The following is a 23,671-nucleotide window of genomic DNA, read 5'->3' on the forward strand; positions in this document are numbered from 1 at the left end:
AGCATCCCTAAGCATGCATTTGGCTAGGCTAACTTAAACACTACTAACAGTAGTAAAAATATTAAGACGACTTTATTTTTACCATGAAATAAAGAAATTTGTAATAGTCTCAGATACAGTTTAGGAGTGTTTTAAAATTATGGTGGCAGAGTGAATGATGTGAATCCTGCTGCTTGAAGAAGAGTCAAGGGCAGTCTTTAAAATCAGACCATCTTCCTGGTGATCATAACCGCAGACACGTGGATGATGACTGAATTCCATTACAGCCAGGGAAGAGAAAGTTATTCACTCTGAATAAGACATTTTGGGGCTGTTCAGACTCTTTCCCCCAAGGTTTCCCTTAAAGCAGTAGAGAAAAATATCTTTTTAAATTACCTCCATGACACCCACAGACATTATTCCTGGGTAGATACAGGCCCAATGGGAGTTGGTGCCTGAAATGATCAGTGGGGTTGAATTCAGTTAGTGGCACTGCTAAGTGGTGCCTGAGGAAACCACGGTGTGCAAAATATATGTCCCACTCCAGGATTTGAGTAACTTGCTCTACTTTCTCCTAACATCCCCAGACTGAACTCCCCATTGTCACTCAGTTAGAAAGGGTCCCTTCCTCCAGTGAAGCTCCCTTTCCCAGCAACTTTAGTAGTAAGTTGCCCCAGGCTTTCTTTTCCTGTAACATTTACAGCTTGGCTTCATTTTTAAACCTGCAACCTATATATAGTGTAGGACTCTCTGAGTCCAATTCTGAGTGCAATCACTGAATTGGGAGGCTTAAAATTGATGAAAGGTTTGAAAAATAGGTAAGATGAGGAAATGCTGAAGGAAATGAGGTTACTTAAACTGGAGAAAAGAGCATGAGACATAAGAAAATCAGTGGCATGCTATAGCCAACTCATCCTAGCTATTAAATTTTTATGAATTTTGTGAGCTGATTGTTAAGCACAACCATTAATCACAGGTAAATTATATAAACACATACTACAAACAAAAGTAATACAAAGGAGCACAGGAAATTTTGGGGGGTGATGGTTATGTTTATTATCTTGATTGTGGTGAAGGTTTCAGGAAGTATGTTGAGTACTGTAGAGTGATTGCTAGAACGTTGTAAATCTTATTTATTCCACTGTAAAATTTGATGTAAGATTTCTCATAAGCCCATTGTTAGTAATTAAACCCTTCATTTCCCTTATGGTATCTATTATTTCATAGAAAGAGGTAGAAATTTGGAATCTCTATTTTGGAGTGGGGAAGGATGCATTCTCCTCATCAATGAGATTTGTCACTTTATCATGTGACATGGAAAGCTCCTGGTGACCACAGGTTCATGGTGGCACAGTTGGGAACCTCTCCAACAAACTCAATAACTCAGGGGTAGGAGCTAAGAAAGCTAGTGGCATGACTGATCCAAAGTTTGAGGCCAGCAAGGAAAATGTACCGGCAGGTTGAGAGGTGAGGAAATTGAGGAAACATAAAACAGGTTATTCTGGAGTACGGGCTGGAAAGACAAACAAATACGGTCCATAGTTTCTAAACTTTTAGGTATTTACAAAATAGTGAGCCAAGAAAAGTTTTTTAAAAATGATTTTAAACAACAGCCGGTGCCCACTATAATTTGTCTCAGGTTCAAATGAATCACTAAAATATTTTAGGTCCCAACTCCATCTTTCAATGGGATTCTGTTACATCCTATTTTGAACTTTTTGAAATAATATTCCTTTAACTTATTATTTTAAAAAAGCTGCTCAAATCATTTATAATTAAGCATGATTTTGCCAAAGTTCATAGCAACCTTCTTGTCCTTAAGAATGGTTTTGGTATCACGCCTTGCAAACAGCAATTAAAATAAAAGCATTCTGCAGCGGGTATTTCTCTGTTCCCAATTTGTGCCTTCTAATAAAAATTGAGAAACAATTAGACCATAACCCTTAAGCCAAAGCTTTGTTTTAGTTCAGCTTTTGTGCTTATAAGGAATACAGACTTACTGGCATTAGCTAGCTCAAGGAAAGGAAGTTTACTGTAAGGTCTCTCATTGAAAAAGAAAAGGAAATGATTGGAATTACAATAGCACCTGGTCTTAGGGACCCTGGAGCTGAATGGTTGTTTAGTTTCCAGTATCTGAAATATATAAATATTCATCCCAATGATCCTGATGCTGCTTCTTTTGGTTCCACTATTAGAAGGTTTCCTCAGAGTTTCTGCCCCCTCTCCACGTTTTTGCGCAGGGCCCTCTAGCAAATTCTTACTTCAAACCTCCAAGAGGAAATATGATTGTCTCAGTGTATCTTTTTGTAACAGTCAGAGGTGGAGAGTCAACCTATGGATTGGCTCCCAAAGTCAAGAGCCCATCTCTACTCCAATCAGGGATCACCTGGGCAGCAGAGCTCTCCATGGAGTAGCTCCCCCAGAAGAGGGATAGACATGGTAGGTGATTTTAATTACAATTGCCAGCAGCAAGGAACTACTGTATAGCACAGGGAACTATATTCAATATCTTGTGATAACCTATAATGGAAAAGAATCTAAAAACTGAAACTAACACATTGTAAATCAACTATACTTCAATGAAAAAATTAACTAGTTAGTTAATTAATTTTAAAAAATTGCCAGTAGGTCAGGGCTGAGGAAAAATGGGCCCAGTACTTACCCAAGTGCATTCTGGGGTATATTTAAGAAACACAGTAACAACACTATTAAAAAAATTCTCTAGTCATTTTGTTGCCTATTCAGATTCTGTCAATTGTATCCTGATAGATTTGCAGCTGGGGTAGAGCTCTGTACACAAAGTGTGCTACATAATAGGACATTATGATTATAATTATTTTTTTCTTGAAACAAAGAACTCTTACAATTGGCCATTGATCCGGAAGATAATATCATTATAATATGTGACAAGGCAATCACTCCACATAAAAGCTCCTTAGAAAGGCTCTCAATGTCTCAAATTTTGCTTAATAATCACTGTTAACCTTATGGATAATTTCTGCAGGTAAAACAAGTCAGAGTTTAACTCTGGTTTATTAAAAATTTTTAGTTGTACTAAAAGTTACTTATATGTACATGTTATTCAAATGCCTAGAAACGTTATTTCGGCATTTTGAATCATATTGCATTCAGATGTCTACAAGACTTATCTTTTATTAAAACATTTTATCTAGAAGTGAAGTGTACCATATTCATTTCAGGAGTTATATTCAGGAAGCACATTTAATTTGAACTATGTTTAGAACTGTAACAGATTGTGTGAATTAAGTAACTTTAAAACTAAAACTTATGATAGTTTCCTACCACATAATGATTACAGATTACAGCCATCCTGGGGGTGCTAAGATAACAACACATGTCTGTTTTTTGAGCCCAAGTTGTTCCTTTTTACAAGGGTTACCTGGGCACTACAGAATTTGGACAGTTAGGGGAAATTATTCATTGCTATTTTATTTGCAATATTAATATGCTTTAAAGGATTACTACATGGTTATTACTCCTATAAGCATTATTAAATTCTTCAAACTCTTTATTTTCTAAGTGTGAGTTAGACGTTTTTAGGATAAATTCGGTCTTAGATGGCTATGATGCCATTTATTTAAGAAAGTGCTGTAGTATACATTTGAGTTCTTTTATTCTGCTTCTGGAATTCTTGGTCAGTTGAGAGGTAGGAGAGATCCCAGAGAAAAATTACAGTATTCCTATTAATTTAGACAATTAGAGGCTCAAGAAGTTAATTTGAATTTTAAGAGATGTCACCTCCCAAGCAGTCATATCCAGTTATAAATGTATAAAACCAAATAATTGTTTTAAAATATGTAGATTAAAAACAATCAGACAGGAAGGAAGACAGGAAGGAAGGGGATAGGACACAACCATTAAAAGAATGACATAGGGTACTACAAAAACTGGTTAGACCCAACTAGACCCACGGTGGCAGAAGATTTGACTTACAGTAGACCTTGAACCTCATTGTAATATATTAGCTAAAGGACACCCCCACCAGCACCATGACAGGTGCCATGACATTTCCGAGGCCGACCATAAAAGGCCAAAAAGTGGGCTGTGGCCCAATTCCTGGAAATCCATGCTCCTTCCCCCAAATAGTTAGAATATTCCTCCCATTCATTAGCCTGTGAAATTACCTAGCCCATAAAAACTAACCACCTCCGTACCTTGGGGCACTCTCACTTTCTGAAATGGTCTGCATTCTGCCTATGGAATGTGTATCTCTCTAAATAAATTTGTTTTCATTTTACTTCGGCTCTTGAATGTTTTCCTGCGCAAAGGACCCTCCCAGGACCTTGCTTGAGACCTGGGACATGACCTTTCTCTCCCTCCCTCTTCTCCTGCAACAATGGCAAGAGAAATATTAGTAGAAAGTCAAGTGCTGAGGAAAAAGAAAATAATGATTTGATCACGATGTTTTACATAATTGCTAGAACCTCAAATTTAGGTCTAGGATTCCTGTCAGCCAAACTAAAGAATAAAAACAGAGTAAATTTCAAAAAAGGAATATAAATCAGTTCTTCAGTAGAAACAAAGATTTTTCCTTACATTAAAATTTTAAAACATTTTTATTGATAAATATATTGATAAATATAACATGTATACAGGAAAATAAACAAAATGACATGTTCTGCTCAATAAATTATCACAAAACCAGCAACTAAAACACGACAATGAACAAAGCCAACACATTAGATACTCCCCCTCCCTCTTGGCTCCAAATCATTGCCTCTTCAGTAACCATTATCCTGCCTTTATGGTAATCACTTTCTTGATTGTTCTTTATAATTTTATCACTTAAGCTTACATCCTTATACAATATAGTTTAATTTTGCCTATTGGAATTTATGTAAATGGAGTTATATACTATTCTTGCAGAGGAAGGAGTAGGTAGTCTGGCTTCTTTTGCTCAAGTTTAAGTTTATGAGATTTTTTTTTCCTTGTTGTTGAAAGGAGCTGTAGTTTTTCATTTTTATTACTATGTAGCATTTTGTTGAGCAAATATAGCTCAATATATTTACCCACTCTACTGCTGAATGGTATTGGGTTGGCTTCCAGTTTAGGGTAATTTTGAATTTACCTGCTAAAAGCATTTTTATAAAATGTATCTTGATGCACAAGTCCATGAATTTCCATTGGTTATAGTCCTAGGAGTGGAACTGCTAGATCAAAACCCGTTTTCCAAATTGTTGGACCAAGTCATACCCTCACCAGCAGTTTCGTGACAGTTCCCATTGATTGGGGCCTCTGGCTCTGGGTTAGCTGTGGCTGTGGTTTCATCACTGTTTTACTTACTTGATACCCCTATTGTCAGTCTTTTTAATTTTTAGCTATTCTGATGGGTGTGAAAGAGTATCATATTGTGGTTTTAATTTTCATTTTCCTCATTACAAATGAGGTTGAGCAAGTTTTGAGCAAACAAACTTTTCACAAGTTTGTTGATCACTTTGATTTTCTTTTGCAGAGACTGCTAAAGTATTATAACTAACCCATTTTTCTTAACAGTGGTGAATCATTTCCTTAGTGATCTATATCTGTTCTTCATATATTTTATATATGGGCCCTTAATTTTGCATATTATAAATATCTTCTCCCAATTTGTGCCTTGCCTTTCATTCTCTTTAATGTCTTTGGACAGAACGTTCTTAAGTTATGAATTTAATGTAGTCACATTTATAATTATTTTCTTTATAGTTGGTGACTTTTTGTTCCATTTAAAATTCATTTTCTGTAATGAAGACAATTTATACCATCTTATAGAATGTTATTTTATCTTTTACAATTCAATATATAATCAATTTGCATTTGATTTGAGGATATGGTTTGAGGCAGAAATTAAGTTTCTTTTTCCATGTGTATATCAAATTGACTAAGCACTATTTATTATCAAAAAGTCCTTTTCACACTGCTCAGGAGGGTCATCTTTGTTTTAATCGATTGTACACTTATGTAAACATCTGTGTCTGAGCCATTTATTCTGTTTCTTTCATCTATTTGTCTATCCTTTCACCATTGCCACACTGTCTTAACTGGTAGAGATCCAACTTTATTGTTTTTCAAGAGATCTTCAAGAGTTCCTTGGATATTTTTAGGCTTTTGCATTTCCATGTTCATTTTAAAATAAACTTGCCATATTACACACATTGATACACACACCTACTGCCATTTTGAATGGATTTGCATTGAATCTATAGATAAATTTGGGAAACACATCATAACAATATTGAGTCTTGCAACCTATGCACATAGTATAATTCTCCATTTATTAGATCTTCAATTTCTTTCAAAAATATTTCATAATTCTCTCTGTAGGGGTGTTGCAATCTGGTTAAATCTATTCCTAGTTAATTGATACCTTGTATGTTACTATAAATCATATTTTTTTAAAAAGTCAATGTTACACTCATTATTAATCTATTGAAGCATGATTGATCTTCGAATATTGACTTCATATCAGCAACTCCGTTAATTTATGAATTTAATAACTTTTCCTACGTTTTGATTTTCTATGCACATATCCTCCATGAAAGAAGTTTCATGCCTTCCTTCTTAATCTATACCTGTATTTCCTCTTCTTCGAAATATTAAACCCCACAAGAACCTGAATCCGAGTAAACTCAATACAAAGATGCCAGTGGATTCTTTCCACGTCGCATGCTCTCATTCTCAGCTATGGTGGCCAGACGGCTGTCCCTTTCAACCAGTTCCTATCCTGACGAATCCGAGCAGGTTCGCTGCGCGGGCTGCCGAAGCGCGCCGCTTGAACCCTGGCCGCCCCGCCCCTCGTCCGGACGCAGCCAATCAGAACCCGCCTCTTACGAGCGTCCCACCGGCCAAAATGGCGGCGGCCGTTGGCGCGGGGTCCGGTTTGTAGTTCCGTAGCTCCGTTGCTCTACTCCTCCCGTTGCAAAATGTGAAAGGAGAAGCGGCTGGTGGAGGGCGTCCTACGCAATGAGTCGGCGAAGGAAATATGGGGACAGCCCTGGCCTGAAGAACACGCCGCGCAAAGCGGCGGCGACTGAGGAATGCAGCTCGGTGGTCGAAACGGGGAAGAGGCGGCTGAGGTCGGCCCGCGGTTCAGGGCCTTGTGGGGCTGGAGAGAGGCCTCTCCGGCCTCTGCCGCAGCAAGAGCAGCCGCCAGTAGCCGCTTCGTGCAGTAAAAGTAACCCCGAGGGTGAGACGTGGGCAGCGGGGTCTCCCTGGGCTTCGGCGCCGCAGCTTCAGAGGCCAGCTCGTGACCAGGAAACCCCGGGTGCAGGTGGGAGTGGAGTCTGAAGTTGTGTTTTCTTTCCCTGGGCTTCTCCCTCGTGAGTCCAAAATTAACGCGACCCCCCCCCAGGGCTTTCATCCCCGAGTGTGAGCACTGCCCCGTTAGGCGTGACAACCGCTTGTCGCCCCTGCCACAGGAATAGATTGTGGGGTTTACCTGTTGGAGGGAGGAAGGCTAATTTGTAGGCTGCTCCTCCAGGTATCAATAGTGGCAGAGCGAGGAGAAATAATATCTTGTGCCTTCTGCTTATTACCACGGGAATTATTTCCTCCTAAACTTTTTGCCCTGATCTGACTTAGAGAAGGGGCCGTCTGGAATATATAGCTATCTCTATCCTCAAAGCCTTGGTGATGTCTCAACTCATTATGAATAAACCGGAAGTTCCTTTGTATAATGTCCCTCATAGTAGGAAACCGAGGGCCCCTGAGTATTTCATTCTGATCACTTTTTGGTGTTCAATTTTTTCTAATAAGTCCTGGTAGGAATTGAAACTCATATAAGAGCTCTTTCCTAGAGCATGTTCTTAAAATACAGCTTTTATTACCTTACTTGTTTTTAGTTTGACAGAGCAATTGCAGAATAAACAAAAAAAGTGATACTAGACAAAACCAAGAAATGGCTCACTAAAGCTTTTTGAATTAGTGTAAGTTGGATAGAGTTGGCAAAAGGAAGCTAAACATAGACTTTTTCTGAAGTTTCTGTTGAAATGCTTTTGATTTTTGAAATGTATCTGTAAATTACAGGTGCTTCCCAAAACCTCCTAGTTCCAGGGGTAATGAATGGAATGACTAGGTTATACAGTATTGTACATTTATAGAGCTATTAGATTGTCTTAAAATACTTGCTATTTACAATGTCAAACTTATGAAGTACTACAGGGATTTTATGTGAAACATTTCAGTTGTGGCTAAAGTAATATAATCATCTCTGGGAAAGAAATTTATAATTGGACTATAAAAAAAATTTAGTCTAAGCTGGTATTTAACATTGGGGTATTATGAAGTAAAGTAATGCTTTAAAATGCAACAATTGTTATTTTAATCTTATTTTATGTAGAAATGTATGAAACACCAAAGAGAATGCTGCAGATGGATTTATTGTCATCTGCCTTCAGTTCTCCTAATGATCCAGATGGACAGAATGATATCTTTTGGGATCAGAATTCTCCAATGACGAAACAGTTAGGTAATTTGTTAAAACATTTTTATCTGGGTGAATATTTGATTAATGATTAGGATTTAACTGTAGAATTTCAGTCAGATATCCACATCAGGAACTTTTATACAGCAGATGTTTTTCGAGAATATTAAGTGATCATGCTTCTGTGATACGCGTGTAATGTCAGAATGCATAGTGATCTAAGCCATGCTAATTAAAATTGTGTTCTAAGACGTAACCACTATTTTTAAAAATTAGTTTTTTGTTTTTAATTTATAGAAATGTCTTTGTTTCTTTAGGTAAAGGAAGAAAAAAGCGGATTTACACCACAGATAGTGATGAAATCTCACATATTGTTAATCGCATTGCTCCTCAGGTAAATATCAGTATTTTATAGTTTATTTTAAAACAGTGAAAATATGCCACTAAGTTTTTTTAATAGTTCATTTATGTGAAAAATATTTTGTCTTATTCAATTCTTTTTTAAAAACAGAGCAGCAAAGATTATTTTTACCTTTTCTACCACTGAAATGCATGTTTTGAAAAAAGGACCATAATTTAAAATTGGTAATATATATTTTCCTAAGCATATGTATATACTTTTTTAGAATGATGATTTTTAACTAGAGCTTTGTGTTTGTTTTTAATGTTATTTAACACTATATGGTATCATTTTTCAAGTTACTAAAAGAGTAGAATCAGACAATAAAAGTAAACTTCTAAGTTTTTGGTGATGGGTATTTTTTTTCCTGTCTATAGCACACCTTTTCCTCATTGAAACTGCTTTTCTTAATACTTGCTGGCTTATAATATCATCAAGAAACATAAAAATGGAAAAAACATTGGATTTGGAGTTAGTTCTCAGTCTGCGTCCTATGCTGGATGACCCTAAGCAAGTCCCTTAAACTCTCAGAACTTTAGTTCATTCAGCCATTAAAATAGAATTATTACTTGTATTGCTCTCTTTCTTGGATTATTATGATGACTGAATTGGATAAAAATTTATGTAAACTACAGAGCACTACAAATGCTAGGTTAAAGTTAATTATGATAGTTAAATTATTTGCTATAACAGAACTGTATTTAAAAATTTATTTCAGCTCTTGTAATGCTTGAGTGTAAGGGAAGTATAAGTTTAGGTCAACCTCTGTTCTGGACCTCTTTCCTTTCTCTTTTTCTTATTTAGCAACATTTAAATCCAGAAAACACCCAATTTTTTGCTTAGTATCTTTTCCATAGGAAGTTTAGTATTTTTCCTTGAAATGCCCTTTGATAGTGACTATATGTTGACCATAAACATAGATGACACTGGCCCAAACTGTGGTTGCAAGGATCACCATCATCCAGGTGGAGGAGACAGGAAATAAAGTTTTTCTTAGCAACTATAAAACATCCAGAATTACAGCTAACACAGTCAAAACAGCTCTGTTGCTACTAGCTCTACATTCCATGTTTGGTATGTCATAGAAATGCATTTTACATACAGTTCATTAGTTAAATAGCCTTTATACCATATACTACTTGCTTTATAAGTTAACAATAGATCTTCATTAATTGTGGGTTTCACATGAAAGAAGCATAATAAAATGTGTTTGGGCTGGCCAGCCTCAATAGTGATAAAAAGATAGTTGAGTAAATTATTGGACTCTACCTAAGTGGGCTGGAAATAATAGCTCACATAAAGAAATGGCAACAGTATGCAAGTGGTAACTTGTGTATAAGAAAAAGTACAGTGAAATTAGTTGCTTTTTAATATTACCATTTTCAACTGAGCACTTTTAAAGCACATAAACCTTTGGTAATATCAAGGTCTTTTAAAGAACTTGTCATTTTCTCAGAATGACGTATTCATGTTGTTTATTTTTAGGTGAGTTATCCTCCTCAAATAATTATTTAAGTCACCGTAATAGTTCCAGAGATGACATTTTTTTAAATTTGCACTTTTAATTGGTCAGTCATTTTGCTTTCTTCAGGGATACTTTTTGTACAATGTTGTTTTTTGAAGATGGTGTATATTTTTCCATCATTTTTACAACTCTGCACAGTATACTCTAGGATATGTGCTTAGATACCTTTTACAGCACCTGGATTGTAATTATTGATGAGGAAATTTTAAAAATATAACATTTACAAATACTATAAAAAAATACTATAAAAAACACATAGGACCCATGTATATATATAACTAGATGTATAAAGTTATTGTACTTTTATATTCTAAAAATGGAATGAATTTAAAATTACTTGGTAAATGGACCAAAAAGTATCCATAATTAAATCATTAAGAATGTTATTTTTCCCTAAATTCAAGATTGTTGAAACAAAAGGGAAAATATGTATTGCATCTAGAATCAAAATTATTGCTTTTCTTGGGTATTTTGCAAAGCTAAAATCTACTAGGTTCAACTGGACATCTAAGAAAACTGCTTGTTGATTGAGGATTTTGAAATACCAAGTTGTAGGTATCTCTTCACCTAACTTTCTAGTGAATAAACATGAACTGACATCTTTATGCTCAGCATTTTGCTAGATGCTGAACTATCAGGAATAGTCCTTGCCTTCAAGTAATCTATAAACTAGTGATAAGATTATTTTAATTTGTGTGATAGTTGCTTGTTTATGCTCATTCTAGGTACTATAAAAATGGAGTAGAAAATGATTAACTTGTTTAATTTATTGGTTTGGTTTGTAACTAATACACAAATTTATTCTCTAATTTTATGCATGATCAAGTGACTGAAGGGTATAGCAGAAAGATCCAGGACTAAAATGGCTTTTTTCTAGCCTTAATACTGGTTAAGCTTCTTTACCTGCTTTCTCCACTTACTTTTTGTTCTTATCCCTCATTCATAGCATCAGTTCTAACCTTGCACTTATCTCTAGCTTGGTCCTGATTTAATTCTAAGTTGTCTTAATTCTACCTAAGTGTTGTCAATTAAGGTCAACATGGATTGTCCCAACTTTAGATAAGCGTTATAATGGGGATAGGGAAAATTTGGAGAATCAGGTGATACAGAAAAAACTCCATATGTATCTCTCTTTATTCATAATACTAACGATTCCTGCTACATAGTTTATTTCTGATACTAATGTTTATTTTATGAATATCTTATGACAACTGAAATAAGTTGTTCAGTTTTCTTTTGATAAAAGATGTGCTCTTACTATTGAACATGCATTTCCTAATTAATTAAATTCTTAAAAACAAAATTTTTTTGAAAATAAGGAATTCCCAATTCTGAGTGTTTTCATTCCCAGAAACATAAATAGATCACTTCTTGCAGCTTGTTAGTGCTGTCCTCCATCTTCTCATTGTTTTGGAGTTTGTTTAGTAGCTATCACCTTACCAGAAATTATTGCTTTAAGAAAATAATTCAGCATAATTAAAGTGGATTTTTGTTTGGTTGGTTTTGGTACTTTTACACCTCTTTTTTTTTTCCCCTTCTGCCAAAGGATGAGAAACCAACAACAGACTCCATGCTGGGCGTGTGGATTGGTGCAACTGCTATTCCTTGCACTCCTAGTGTAGCAAAAGGAAAATCAAGAGCAAAACTCAGCTGCACAAAGTAAGTTCAAACTTCGCAGTTTTTCTAACATTCAGTGAAGTAAGTATTTTTAATATTCTGTTTTGGTTTTGTGAATATGTCAAAATGGTTATAAATTATTTTCCTTAATTTTGACATGTAAAATTTTGACTTAAAATAATTATAATATCAGTATGTGTTAAAACTTTTGAATTTTAACATTAAAATATGTTAAATAACTGAATATTTATGACTTAGAACTTTACTTCGTTGTAATTTTTAAAATATTTGTTTAATAGGTTAAAATCACAAAATCAGGAGGAGGAACTTATGAAATTGGCTAAGCAATTTGATAAAAATATGGAAGAGCTAGATGTGATTCAAGAGCAAAACAAGAGAAATCATGATCTTATCCAGATGATTTCAGAAGCAGAGACTTTAAATAATTACAGAGATAATGTACAGATGCAGTTACTACATGATATAGTTCCTGAAATAGATAATGCTATGATAAAGAAGCCAGTGAAAGAAAACAGGATATTTGTGGTAAATGATCAAAACAGCAGTCAGAAGCCATTTGACCAAAATGCTGAAGCAGCCTTTATCGCCATTTTTGATGGTTCTACTCAGAAATGTAGTGGACAGTTAAGCCAAGATCTGTCAGATGCTTTCTTGAGCACCAGTAGTACTACCTTTGGAAAGAAAAACGCTTTGAAAGAGGAGAACATCATTACTAATGAAACTCTGGTCACTGAAAAACTACCAAATAAAACCCAAGGATCACTTTCTCATCAAGTAGATAATCCTGGAATGACAAAATCATATGTGACTTCCTGTACTAAGGAACCAGGAGCTTTTAATAAGCACAGTGATACATTTACTACCAGTGATTTTGAGGATGATTGGGAAAACTTACTAAGTAATGAACCTTTTGTTATGCAAAATATTGAAATGTCTGAACTTTTCGCTGCCCCTGAAACAGCCCAGATTACTGATCAAAAGGAAATTTGTACCTTTAACAGTAAAAATGGTAAAAGTAAGTCAGGAATGAATACAAGTCTAGATACCAGGTTAAGGGATTCAAAAATTTTACAAGATCTTCCTTCAAAGACATGGAACAGTGAATTAACAGATGCTGCAAAATACAGATTTTCAGCAAAGCCGAATGATAAACCAAATAAATTATCATCCACTGGAAATAAAATGAAATTGGAGAAATCTTTTAATACAATTGTTGTTCAAGACAAAATTCAAGACTGTGCAGTTGCATCTAATCTGGCAAAAGTAAATGAAGATACTCATATTAAATTTACTTCTAATGTAAATGCTTCTGAAAAAAAGTTTACTTTGAACCCAGGATGTTCTAATGAACAAAAAAATAAGTCCATTTTTAATCAGTCTTTGAAGGCACCTACTAATGTCGAGCCTTTAGGCTCTGCAACTTTGGGCAATAAAACCAGTGTTTGTAACCCAAATCAGACTAATGTATCAAAGCTTCGTTCTTTCTTTGATGATTGGAATGATACATCATTTACCAATGAAATTGTTAAAGCCTGTCATCACTTAGAGAATACCTGGGAAGCAGATGATGTAGATGATGATTTATTATACCAAGCATGTGATGATATTGAAAGACTAACTCAGGAGCAAGACATTAGAGTGGACAGCAAGACATCAGAAAGTGTATTTGGGATCAATAATAGTTCTAAACACGGAGCCAAAAACGTGTTTACTACACCTAAACAAGGAAGTCCGTTGGTGCAATCAGAGCATTTGAATCTGAACAGCATTTCAGTGCAAACATCTTCATTGACAGATAGCTTACAAATAAATAAATCAATGAAGATGGAGAAAAGGGAAATTTGTGGAAATTCTCCGGGGTTTTTAGGTGCCACGACAAATTTGACTATATATTCTAAGAACTCAAATTGTCAGATCAATAATCTACATGTCTCTTGGAATAACACTGATGTTCCAAAACAAGTGAATAGTTCCAAATCGGTTCTTATAGGAAGTTCAAGTTTGAATGTGAGTTCAGATCACATGAGTACAGAAATTGCTGCTAATAAGAAGAAATTGAGTACTCCACATCTATCGCATAGCACCGTAACAGATGAAGCTCAGAGTGACCTTAACAGAGCAGTGAGATTTTCTAAGTACATGTTTACAAAGATAAAAAATTCTCAAATTCTTTCTCAGTTTAATAACAATTGTATAACAGGAAGTATCTCTGGTACCAAAATCACACAGGGTTTGCAGAAAAATAAAACTGTCAACCCATTATGTGGAAAGGCTGTTCAACAGCAGTCTTTGGGAAAATTTTCTGAATCTTTGAAACAAACTTCAAAAGGTATGTATGAAATAATTTTCTTTGAAAAGTAACCAAACTAGTTATTTGTTTTATTGAATTTGCATAACATACAAGTTAAAAACTATGATGTTTAACTGGAAGTTTTAAAGTGATTCTTAAAAATAATGATGCTGGAATATACAAATACTGGGTGATTTATGTTTTGAAAAGACTGCATCGAATTCTTTGCCAACATTTAATACAGTGACTAGTGTATAGTAGGCACTCGATAAGTATGTGTTGAATGTTTTCTGAATTATTACCTGGAAAATTTTACTTATAGATTCATGTATTACTGTGTGAAGATTCCTTTGTTCACTAAATATCTCATTGTTTTAAAATTTGAATAATCTTACTCCTGTGTTTAGCAGAATATTGAGGTGAACAATGTTTGAAGATTTAGAGCATTCTAATTAAATGCCTTTGCTAGAATACCATCTGATATAAAACTGTTAGTTATGATGGTTAGAGTTGTTATTTACTTACTCAGTACATCCTGTGATCTTTGATTCTTTCCAGTTCTTCTTTTCCCCAGTTCTTTCTATCAGGTTCCATTGTTTCTACCTCAAAAAATATATCTGAAAACTGTCCATTTTTCTCACTGTCTCCTGCTATCACCCTTATGCAAGCCAATGTTTCCTGACTGGACTACTGCAGTTCTTTTACCTGTTCCCTGTCAATTCTAGTCTCCAAACAGCAGAATCATCTTTTAAAACAAGAGAAAAAATAAAAAACAAATATGGCATTTGTCTGCTTAAAGACAACCTTCAGCCACTGTCCGTCATATTTCAAATAAATCCAGACCTTACCCTGTGATCTACAAGGCCCTGGATTATCTCTCCTTAACCTTCCTGTCCTCTTTTTTTGCCTTACCTATTAGGCTTCAGCTACACCAGCTGTACTTCAGTTCCTCAAACAGAGTAAGTTCTTTTCTAGTTCAGGAGCTTTGACTGCTAGTCCCAGCTAACACTGCTTCCCAGCATGTGACCACCACCCCTCCTTTGGCTGGTGCTTTTTTTTAAAAAAATAAATTTATTTATTTATTTGTGGCTGAATTGGGTCTTCATTGTTGCACGCGGTCTTTCTCCAGTTGTGGCAAGCAGGGGCTACTTTTTGTTGCGGAGCATGGGCTTCTCATTGTGGTGGCTTCTCTTGTTGCAGAGCATGGGCTCTAGGCACATGAGCTTCAGTAGTTGTGGTGTGTGGGCTCAGTAGTTGTGGCTTGCGGGCTCTAGAGCACAGGCTCAGTAGCTGTGGTGCATGGGCTTAGTTGCTCCGTGGTATGTGGGATCTTCCTGGACCAGGGCTTGAACCCGTGTCCCCTGCATTGGTAGGTGGATTCTTAACTGCTGCACCACCAGGGAAGTCCAGTTGGTGCTTTTTTATCCTTAGGTCTCAGTTTCAGTATTGATATTACTATCTCACAGATGCCTTCCTTCAGCAGTCTATAAATGCTTTCCTTGTTATTTTCAGTCATCTCTCTTATTTCCTTCATTTCTTTTATCACAGTTTGCAATCAAATATTGATAACTGTCTGTCTGATCAGTGAATACCTAGGCCTACCACGGCAGCTGCCAGTTAGATGTTTAATAAGTATTTGAATGAACATCATGCAATATAATGTGAAAAGTCTGTTATTCACTGATACTGTAGTAGTTTTTAAAAGGGAATATTTCTGGCATAACTACATGCGCTTCTTAATGCCCAGGGCACTTCACCAGAAACCTAGTGCCCCCACATGCCTACGCCAAATCTGCTGGCTCTTTTCTGTTTATCCTTTAAAACCCAGTGTGTTTCTAACCACGCAGAATGATTAAGGTTCGCTTTCTTTGGGTTTCTGCAATACCCAGTGCTAACTTCTGTTACAGCATTTACTATGCTAGCTTGTAATTATAGATTTCCTTAATCAGTCTCCCTCACTTGGGGCTAAACATTAGGATTCTTACTTATTATGTAGATCAGTGCTTCTATGGTTAAGGGAGTTTTTAGTTTCTTTTAACATGTTTGTTTTCTGTTTAGATGATGCTTTTGTTGGCATTATTGCTACAACTTCCCTATTTAAGTGATCCTTCCCTTTAAAAAAACATTGTAACAGTAATATGTAGTTTTATAAAAATAAAGAAAACAGTATAGATTAATTTGAAGTAAAAAGGTAAGTCCTCTATTTCTCCTTTCCTCCAACCATTCCTCAGGGAAATTATATAGTATACACTATCTGGCAACTTGGTTTTGCTTTCACTTAATACATTGTAACTATCTTTTCCTGTTAGTACATATAGATTTGCTTTAGTCCTTTGAGTGACTACATAGTATGTCATTATATGGATGTACCATAATTTATTTAACTGTTTCTCTGTTGATGGAGGTTTAGTTTGATTGCAGTTTTTTGCATTATAAACAGCAGTACAGTCCTCCAGTGAATATTCTACATAAATTTACACACAATTGTGTGATTGTATGTTAATTACTGAAAATTTATGTAAGGTTCAGAATGTTTTAAATTTTGATGGATATCTCCAGATCATCCCCCCAATCGCATCAATTTATATTCTTATCAACACTGACAATGAATACTTCTCTACATTGTCACTCAAACTAGATATTTTGAAGCTTTAAAATTGTTGTCAGTCTATAATAGTTTTAAACATTTAAGTTTATGTTTAAATAAGTATAATTAATTGAAGCATGCTTCCAACATGAATATATTTACTTATAGTTGTAATTCCATTAAAAACTAAATCTCTCTGGAATATTTGAGTTTTTCCAAAACTCCTGTCTCCTGTCTTATCTGCATTTTTTTAATGGATGGATAATCTGCCTTTCAGTTTACTTTACAATTTTTCTGTTAAGTTTATTGATAGTGCCTAATATTCTAATTAATATTAACATTGTTGATATTTTCTGTTGTTTCTATTTCCTCTTACTTTGGTATAGCAAGCTGCTCTCCAGGAAATATCTTTGAAACAAAACCCTTCTAACTACCTCATTGCTTTAAGCTGGCTTGGCTAACTGTGGCCTGTCCAAATCCAGCCTATATAGCCTGCTTTTGTACAGCCAGCATACTAAGATGAATTTCACATTTTATTTATTTATTTATTTTTGGCCACATTGGTTCTTCATTGCTGCGAGCGGGCTTTCTCTAGTTGCGGTGAGCAGGGGCTCCTGTAAGTTGCGGTGTGCGGGCTTCTCATTGCGGTTGGCTTCTGTTATTGCAGAGCACAGGCTCTAGGCGTGCAGACTTCAGTAGTTGCAGGACGCAGGCCCAGTAGTTGCAGTGCACGGGCTCTAGGGCGCGTGGGCTTCAGTACTTGCGGTGCGTGGGCTCAGTAGTTGGGGCTCACGGGCTTAGTTGCTCCGCAGCATGTGTAGGCTCAGTAGTTGTGGCGCACGGGCTTAGTTGCTCCACAGCATGTGGGATCTTCCCGGACCAGGGATTGAACCTGTGTTCGTTGCATTGCCAAGCGGATTCTTAACCACTGCACCACCAGGGAAGTCCCACTTTCACATTTTAAGTGGTTGAAAAAAATCAAAAGAAGTATAATACTTCATGACTTTTGAAAACTATATGGAATTCATACTTCATTGTCCATAAACAAAGTTTTATTTGAACACAGTCACATCATTTACTTATATGCATCGTCCATTGCTGTTTTCATGCTGCAAGGGCAGAACTGAACAATTGCAACAAGAAATCACATGCTTTTTAAAGGTTAACATACTTTCTGGCCTTTTACAGAAGAAAAAAGTTTCCTGACCCCTGCTTTGGGATTAAGATTAAAAAGAGCCACTCTTGCTTTGTACCTCACAATAGTTTGAGACCTTGCTATGTATTTTCATTGCAGATTGTGTTAAAGGAAGTGCTGATGGGAGATGCTGATGGGAATGACTCTCTTGAAATCAGATTTGCCTAATGAGACTTTATTAATATCACAAAACCAGCTGTAAGGCCAGTTTTAGGGAGCTATGTTCTTTTCTGCCATCATGGACTATTAACCTATTTTCCTTCCAAATTTATGGTCAACTGAATGTAAATTGTGTGTGTGTATATTCTAAGTTTCTTGTGTTTCTCAGCTTTCAGACTAAAATAATAGATAAATTAGTCAAGCTAATTTTAAAGTACATTTTAGTATTATTCTCTAAGAAAAAATAGCTACAGTCTGTGAGATAATTGACTTAGAAAATAAAAGGCAACAGAATCATCCAGGGAGTTTGAGATATGTGTCCCTTACCCTGAACACCTTCTCTCATTTCTGATTATACTGAGGAAGGAAAGATGGTATATTTTGAGTAAATATCTACCTTAGTTAACAAGAGAAATGTCATAACCACTAAATTCTGAACCTCTGTCTAGATGTCAGTGTAAATAATATTTCTCTGCTGACAGTGCTGCAAATTCTTATTTACTTCTCTGAAAGGTAGATTTTACAACATAAACAGTTTTACCAATACACGGTCACTTAAATATGTATTAGGATGATGGGCTTGATTTTAAAACATTATTTAAATGAAAAAATAATTTTGCTAATTTTAAAGTTTGATTTTTATAGCATTACATAGACAATCTAATATTTTAGCCCAGAGTGACTTAACTGTGGAATTAATTTTATTAGAAGTCAGAATTTTGGTAGAGGCAGAATTGGATGTGTTATTAAAATAGAACTTTCTCATTTTAATTTATCTAATTTAAAACATTGTTTATTTTATAGTAGGCTTATCTGAAGTATACACTAAAGTGTGTTGCATAAGAATATATCAGAATGCTTCATATTTTATATATTAAAAGACATTCATATTGAAAATTTTATTCAGATATCCTGCTTCTTGAAATAGTTTTCCAATGTTTGTAGAAAATATATCTTCCGAATAAAAATATAATATCTGACAGTGAGTTACATGTTTATTGACATAATAGATTTCAGTCTATTACTCCAAAATATTTTTCCTGGATAGCTGAAATGAAAATCTTGGAGTTCTATAGAGGGAAAAAAGTAGGAGTAGGAATATTAACATAGGATATCTTATAGTATAAAAATATACTCTTTGAGGTATTGGTATCTAATTTAATCCATTATATTTTGACTCCTTTTCTATTACAATTTATATAACATTTAAAATTCCAGTTTGTTTTTAAAATATATTCATTTATTGGTTATATAAATTAGATGTCATTGTTCATAAAAATTATTTGCTGGGTAGTCAAAATGTACAAGTTTTAATCAAATGGATTTTATCTCACTGTGAAAAGAGTGCATCAAACAGATTGATCAGTGCTTGATTTTATTTTGGTCTAGAGCCTTGTACTGTACTGTATCTGTACTTGTAGTCTTATATTTAGTAAAGTATAGTTTAATAACAAAACCAATGTAGCAAATCTGGGTAATAAAAAAGTAAAAATTAAAATTTATTCAGAACAACTGTATAGTCTGTAAAGCTAATATCTATATTTGGTTTCATTTTTAGAGGAAGAAGAGAAAAATAGAAAGTATTCTCCTGAAGAAATTCAGAGGAAAAGACAAGAAGCGCTGGTTCGAAGAATGGCCAAAGCACAGGCATCATCTGTAAAGAAAGACAGCTCCCACTTAACTTGATTTCTTTAATGAAATGTTACTTGGGAGGTAACAAAGACAGTTGATAACTATCTATGATAGGAAATATTTTTTCTTGATTTCTCTATGAGAAATTTAATGCTGAGTTATAAAGCATGGACTTCTACTTTATTTAATAAATCAGTGTTTACAATGGTCAGTGAAACCTTTCCTTGGAGATGTATGTGAAAGTAATTGCATGTAAGTTTTGGAAATTCAGGAAAGTTAGCAGTTATGTAGTAGAATCATACAGAGTAAAGTTTTATTTTTAAATACTGTGATTGCAGAGGATCATCAAAAAATAGATAATCCACTTAACTCTTACTGTAATAAATCTTTTCCTAATACAAAGCTTCAACTTACTAATAGAGATTATTTCTTTATAGCTTTTTTTCAATAACTGTTCCTTAAGGTTTTTATACATTTCTGAATTTTAATTAATACTTCCATATTCTTAGGGACATGATTGGTAGGAAATAAAGGACTTCATAAGAAAACTACTATTTTCAATTCCTAGTTTGTAATACATGTGAATTTAAAATTTTCTAAAATGTAATACATTTTGGAAACTTCCCACCATTTTTAGGGAAAATGCTGATTTAAGAAGTTTAGTTTTGAAAGAAGAATGTGGATTAGCTATATAAGTAGTGTACCATCAGTAACATTTAGAACTGTCAGAAACTTTAGATATCATCTGGTCCAGCTTCTTCACTGTATAGGTGAGAAATGAATACTGTTATTCCCAAAGTCAGAAGGCAAGTTGGAGCTGTGCTAGGATTAGAATGATTTCTTTCATTCTAGTGGATACTTAGGCAAATGGTACCATTTGCTTCAGAGTATTAATTAGTACATAAAATAACTTGTGGGTGCATTAATTATTTTATAGTATAAAACTTAAAAAAAGTAACTAAAATACATTAAGCGACTGATAATAATGCTTATTGTTTCTTGTATTAAAGAATTAACCATTCCAGGATATAAAAAATGAGAATCTTTTTCAATTTTCCTATAACTATGTAATTTTCCCTTGATTAATTTACTGACTTTGCTAATTTGTTCTTCTCTGTTACTCTCTTTTTAATTTTGCTTGTTTGGAATTTGCGAAGCCAGAAGTAAAAATCTTAGCTGAGGGCATGAGGACGGTAAGAATGCTTTATTTATCCCAAATGGCTTTAGGATACCTGACGAGAGTTATAAATGTGAAACACCTATGAGGATGTTCACCACTATTCAGGTATCTTAGAGCTATGATAGTATCAAAGTAATTAAATGCATTTTAAGGTATTGCTCTATAGAGATACATAATTTTGAAAATTGTATTTTCATATATACAGTGGAGTAACATATTCTAGGTAATGTTTATTATTTGCCTAAGAATATATAAAAAAGTATCTAAATAAATATAGGTAGTTTTTCTGTGTAAGAAAATGAAGAGCTGAGAATCTTTATCTTTTTCTAAAATGGCTTCACTGTGTTCTTACTACTCTTTGGATATCTCTACTTTTGCTTAGGCTCCCCCCTGCCTACCACTTGATTTCTCTAGAATGCCTTTAGCCTATTGTGTCCAATCATTAAGACTCAGCCCAATAAATTTCAGTTGCTTTGACAATTGTACCTGACCATCCTTACTGGAATTGATTTCTTTTCTCTTATCATTGTGGTACTTATTTCTTGTATCTTTTGTTGGACAGTTCTGTAATGCCTTATGTTATTCAGTTGTATATGTATTCTAGTAATACTTCTAAAAGTTCTTTGTTTGAATCTCTTCCATAATTTTGTCATATTCTCAATACAGCCTATGCTACTGTTTACTTAGCAGTTTTCTTTAAAATGACCCCTTTTCTCTTTAAAGGCTGACTTATAGTACTTAGGGATGGGGGTGGAAGAGTGGCTCGGCAAATCTGAGCCTGAACATGCTCTTCACAGTTTCCTTTTCTATCCTGATTCCTCTTCTTTTTTTTTTTTTTTTTTTTTAGATTCTCAGAATTTATTCATAACTGAAAGTATGTACCTTTTGACCAACATCGGTGGGTTGATTTTAATTGACACCTAGGACAACAAGTTTTCTAATTGAGAATTCCCACAGCAAGGACAGTGAGCTAGCATTTGTTTGGAAAGGCCTCACTCTGGTTGTTCATCTATATTATCTCTGATAAACACTTGAGGCTTTGCTAATTTGTATAATGAACATTTAAAATGTCTTTGCAGTTGCAAAATTAGTGCTTGTTATTAGCATGTGAATGTTAAAAAATGGGCTTTCAATGGTCAGATTACTGAGGTTCAGGATATATACACCAACTGAACTACTTAGGGAAATCCCTGCACTGGCATGGATTAAACTGCAGCCAGCCTATCCTGAGGAATGGCTCAGACAGACATGTATTTGCACCTCTGTGTCATAGAGAGTACATATCCTTAATGTTATTAGATAATGCCAAGCTGTTTCCTATAAATGTGCACCTTTTACAGTTCCATCACACTTTAAAATGCTTGACAATCTGTTGGGTGTGTACTAACATCTTATTGTGGTTTTAATTGGCAATTTCCCTACTACTAGTAAAGTAGAGCCCTTTTTCATGTTTATATACCATCTGAATTTCCTCAATTATGAGTTGCTTGTATAGGCCCTTTTCTGTTGAGTTGCCCGTTTTTTCTTTTTTTCACACACACACACTATTTTATTTTTACAAGAGATAAATAAACTGACACCAAGCATTGTAAATGGATGACCACAACAAAAGCAACAATGATTGCAATTACCAAACACTAAACACACTCATACTATGTCATAATATTGACATTCAGTCCAGTAATCCTCCACTGTAATAGCTCCTTTACTTTGCAGTGAGAATTGATTTGTATATTTTTTGCCTCTGAGTCCTTGTGGAATTTTTTTTTTCTTTTGTTCAAACAGAAAGTCACAAAAATTATAATGATCCTCATTAGGTCACTCAGTCCCATGTAATTAATTTTTTTTATCTTGATCTTTTGTTAGCACTTTTATGAATTCATCAGTTTTCCATTAGAGTTCTGAAAATACTTATTCATTCAGTTCAGCAGTATAGTCAGTTACCAGAAACCTGTACTTGTCAGTCTTTTCCGTGAATTCCTTGAAGATGAAACCCTTTTATAGGAACATTTTTGCGAAAGCATCAGAGTACACCCAGAACTGTCTGTAAATGACAAAAGACTTAAAAATCACCACAGTTAAAGATTTGATGACAGTTCATAATAATGCAATTGACAAGGAAATTTAGTTATTTCTGATATACATTTTAAAGTAATAACGAATTATGACTTATAACATTATACCAGAACATACAAGATTTTTAGAAATTTCATGTAATGTCTGAAACATTTATATTAACATATTTCCATACAAATAACCGAAAGAAAGTTTAGTATTAGTTGGGTTTTTTTGTTTGTTTTTTTATACTGCAGGTTCTTATTAGTCATCAGTTTTATACACATCAGTGTATACATGTCAATCCCAATCACCCAATTCAGCACACCACCATCCCCACCCCACCGCGGTTTTCCCTCCTTGGTGTCCGTACATTTGTTCTCTACATCTGTGTCTCAACTTCTGCTCTGCAAACCGGTTCATCTGTACTATTTTTCTAGGTTCCACATACACGCGTTAATATACGATATTTGTTTTTCTCTTTCTGACTTACTTCACTCTGTATGACAGTCTCTAGATCCATCCATGTCTCAACAAATGACTCAATTTCGTTCCTTTTCTTGGCTGAGTAATATTCCATTGTATATATGTACCACAACTTCTTCATCCATT

At 34.7% G+C, this 23,671-nt stretch overlaps 1 protein-coding gene across 4 annotated transcripts; it reads left to right on the plus strand.

Annotated features, from left to right (window-relative positions):
• The first annotated feature begins 6,834 nt into the window (after positions 1-6,834).
• On the plus strand, positions 6,835-21,484 carry ETAA1 (ETAA1 activator of ATR kinase). 4 transcript variants are annotated; one of them, XM_060168621.1, is made up of 7 exons: positions 6,835-7,246; positions 8,315-8,443; positions 8,716-8,792; positions 11,870-11,982; positions 12,240-14,290; positions 15,171-15,210; positions 19,751-21,484. In XM_060168621.1, the coding sequence occupies exons 1-7, from the start codon at positions 6,940-6,942 to the stop codon at positions 19,767-19,769; spliced, it is 2,736 nt and encodes a 911-aa protein (XP_060024604.1). In that variant the 5' UTR covers positions 6,835-6,939; the 3' UTR covers positions 19,770-21,484. The 4 variants fall into 4 exon arrangements, with proteins under 4 accessions (XP_060024604.1, XP_060024603.1, XP_060024605.1 ...); XM_060168620.1 differs by lacking the exon at positions 15,171-15,210; XM_060168622.1 differs by lacking the exon at positions 15,171-15,210 and having other exon boundaries at positions 6,835-7,162.
• The last annotated feature ends 2,187 nt before the right edge of the window (positions 21,485-23,671 follow it).

The sequence above is a fragment of the Lagenorhynchus albirostris genome, chromosome 13 (assembly GCF_949774975.1).
Source record: "Lagenorhynchus albirostris chromosome 13, mLagAlb1.1, whole genome shotgun sequence".
NCBI classification, from domain to species: Eukaryota; Metazoa; Chordata; class Mammalia; order Artiodactyla; family Delphinidae; genus Lagenorhynchus; species Lagenorhynchus albirostris.

What these genes read in the sequence shown, in the direction of transcription:
- ETAA1 (XM_060168620.1), top strand. Translation starts at nt 6,940, where the DNA reads ATGAGTCGGCGAAGGAAATATGGGGACAGCCCTGGCCTGAAGAACACG. An exon ending in TCCAATGACGAAACAGTTAG is followed by an intron (nt 8,444 to 8,715) that starts GTAATTTGTTAA and finishes TTGTTTCTTTAG; the next exon opens with GTAAAGGAAGAAAAAAGCGG. An exon ending in TTTGAAACAAACTTCAAAAG is followed by an intron (nt 14,291 to 19,750) that starts GTATGTATGAAA and finishes TTTCATTTTTAG; the next exon opens with AGGAAGAAGAGAAAAATAGA.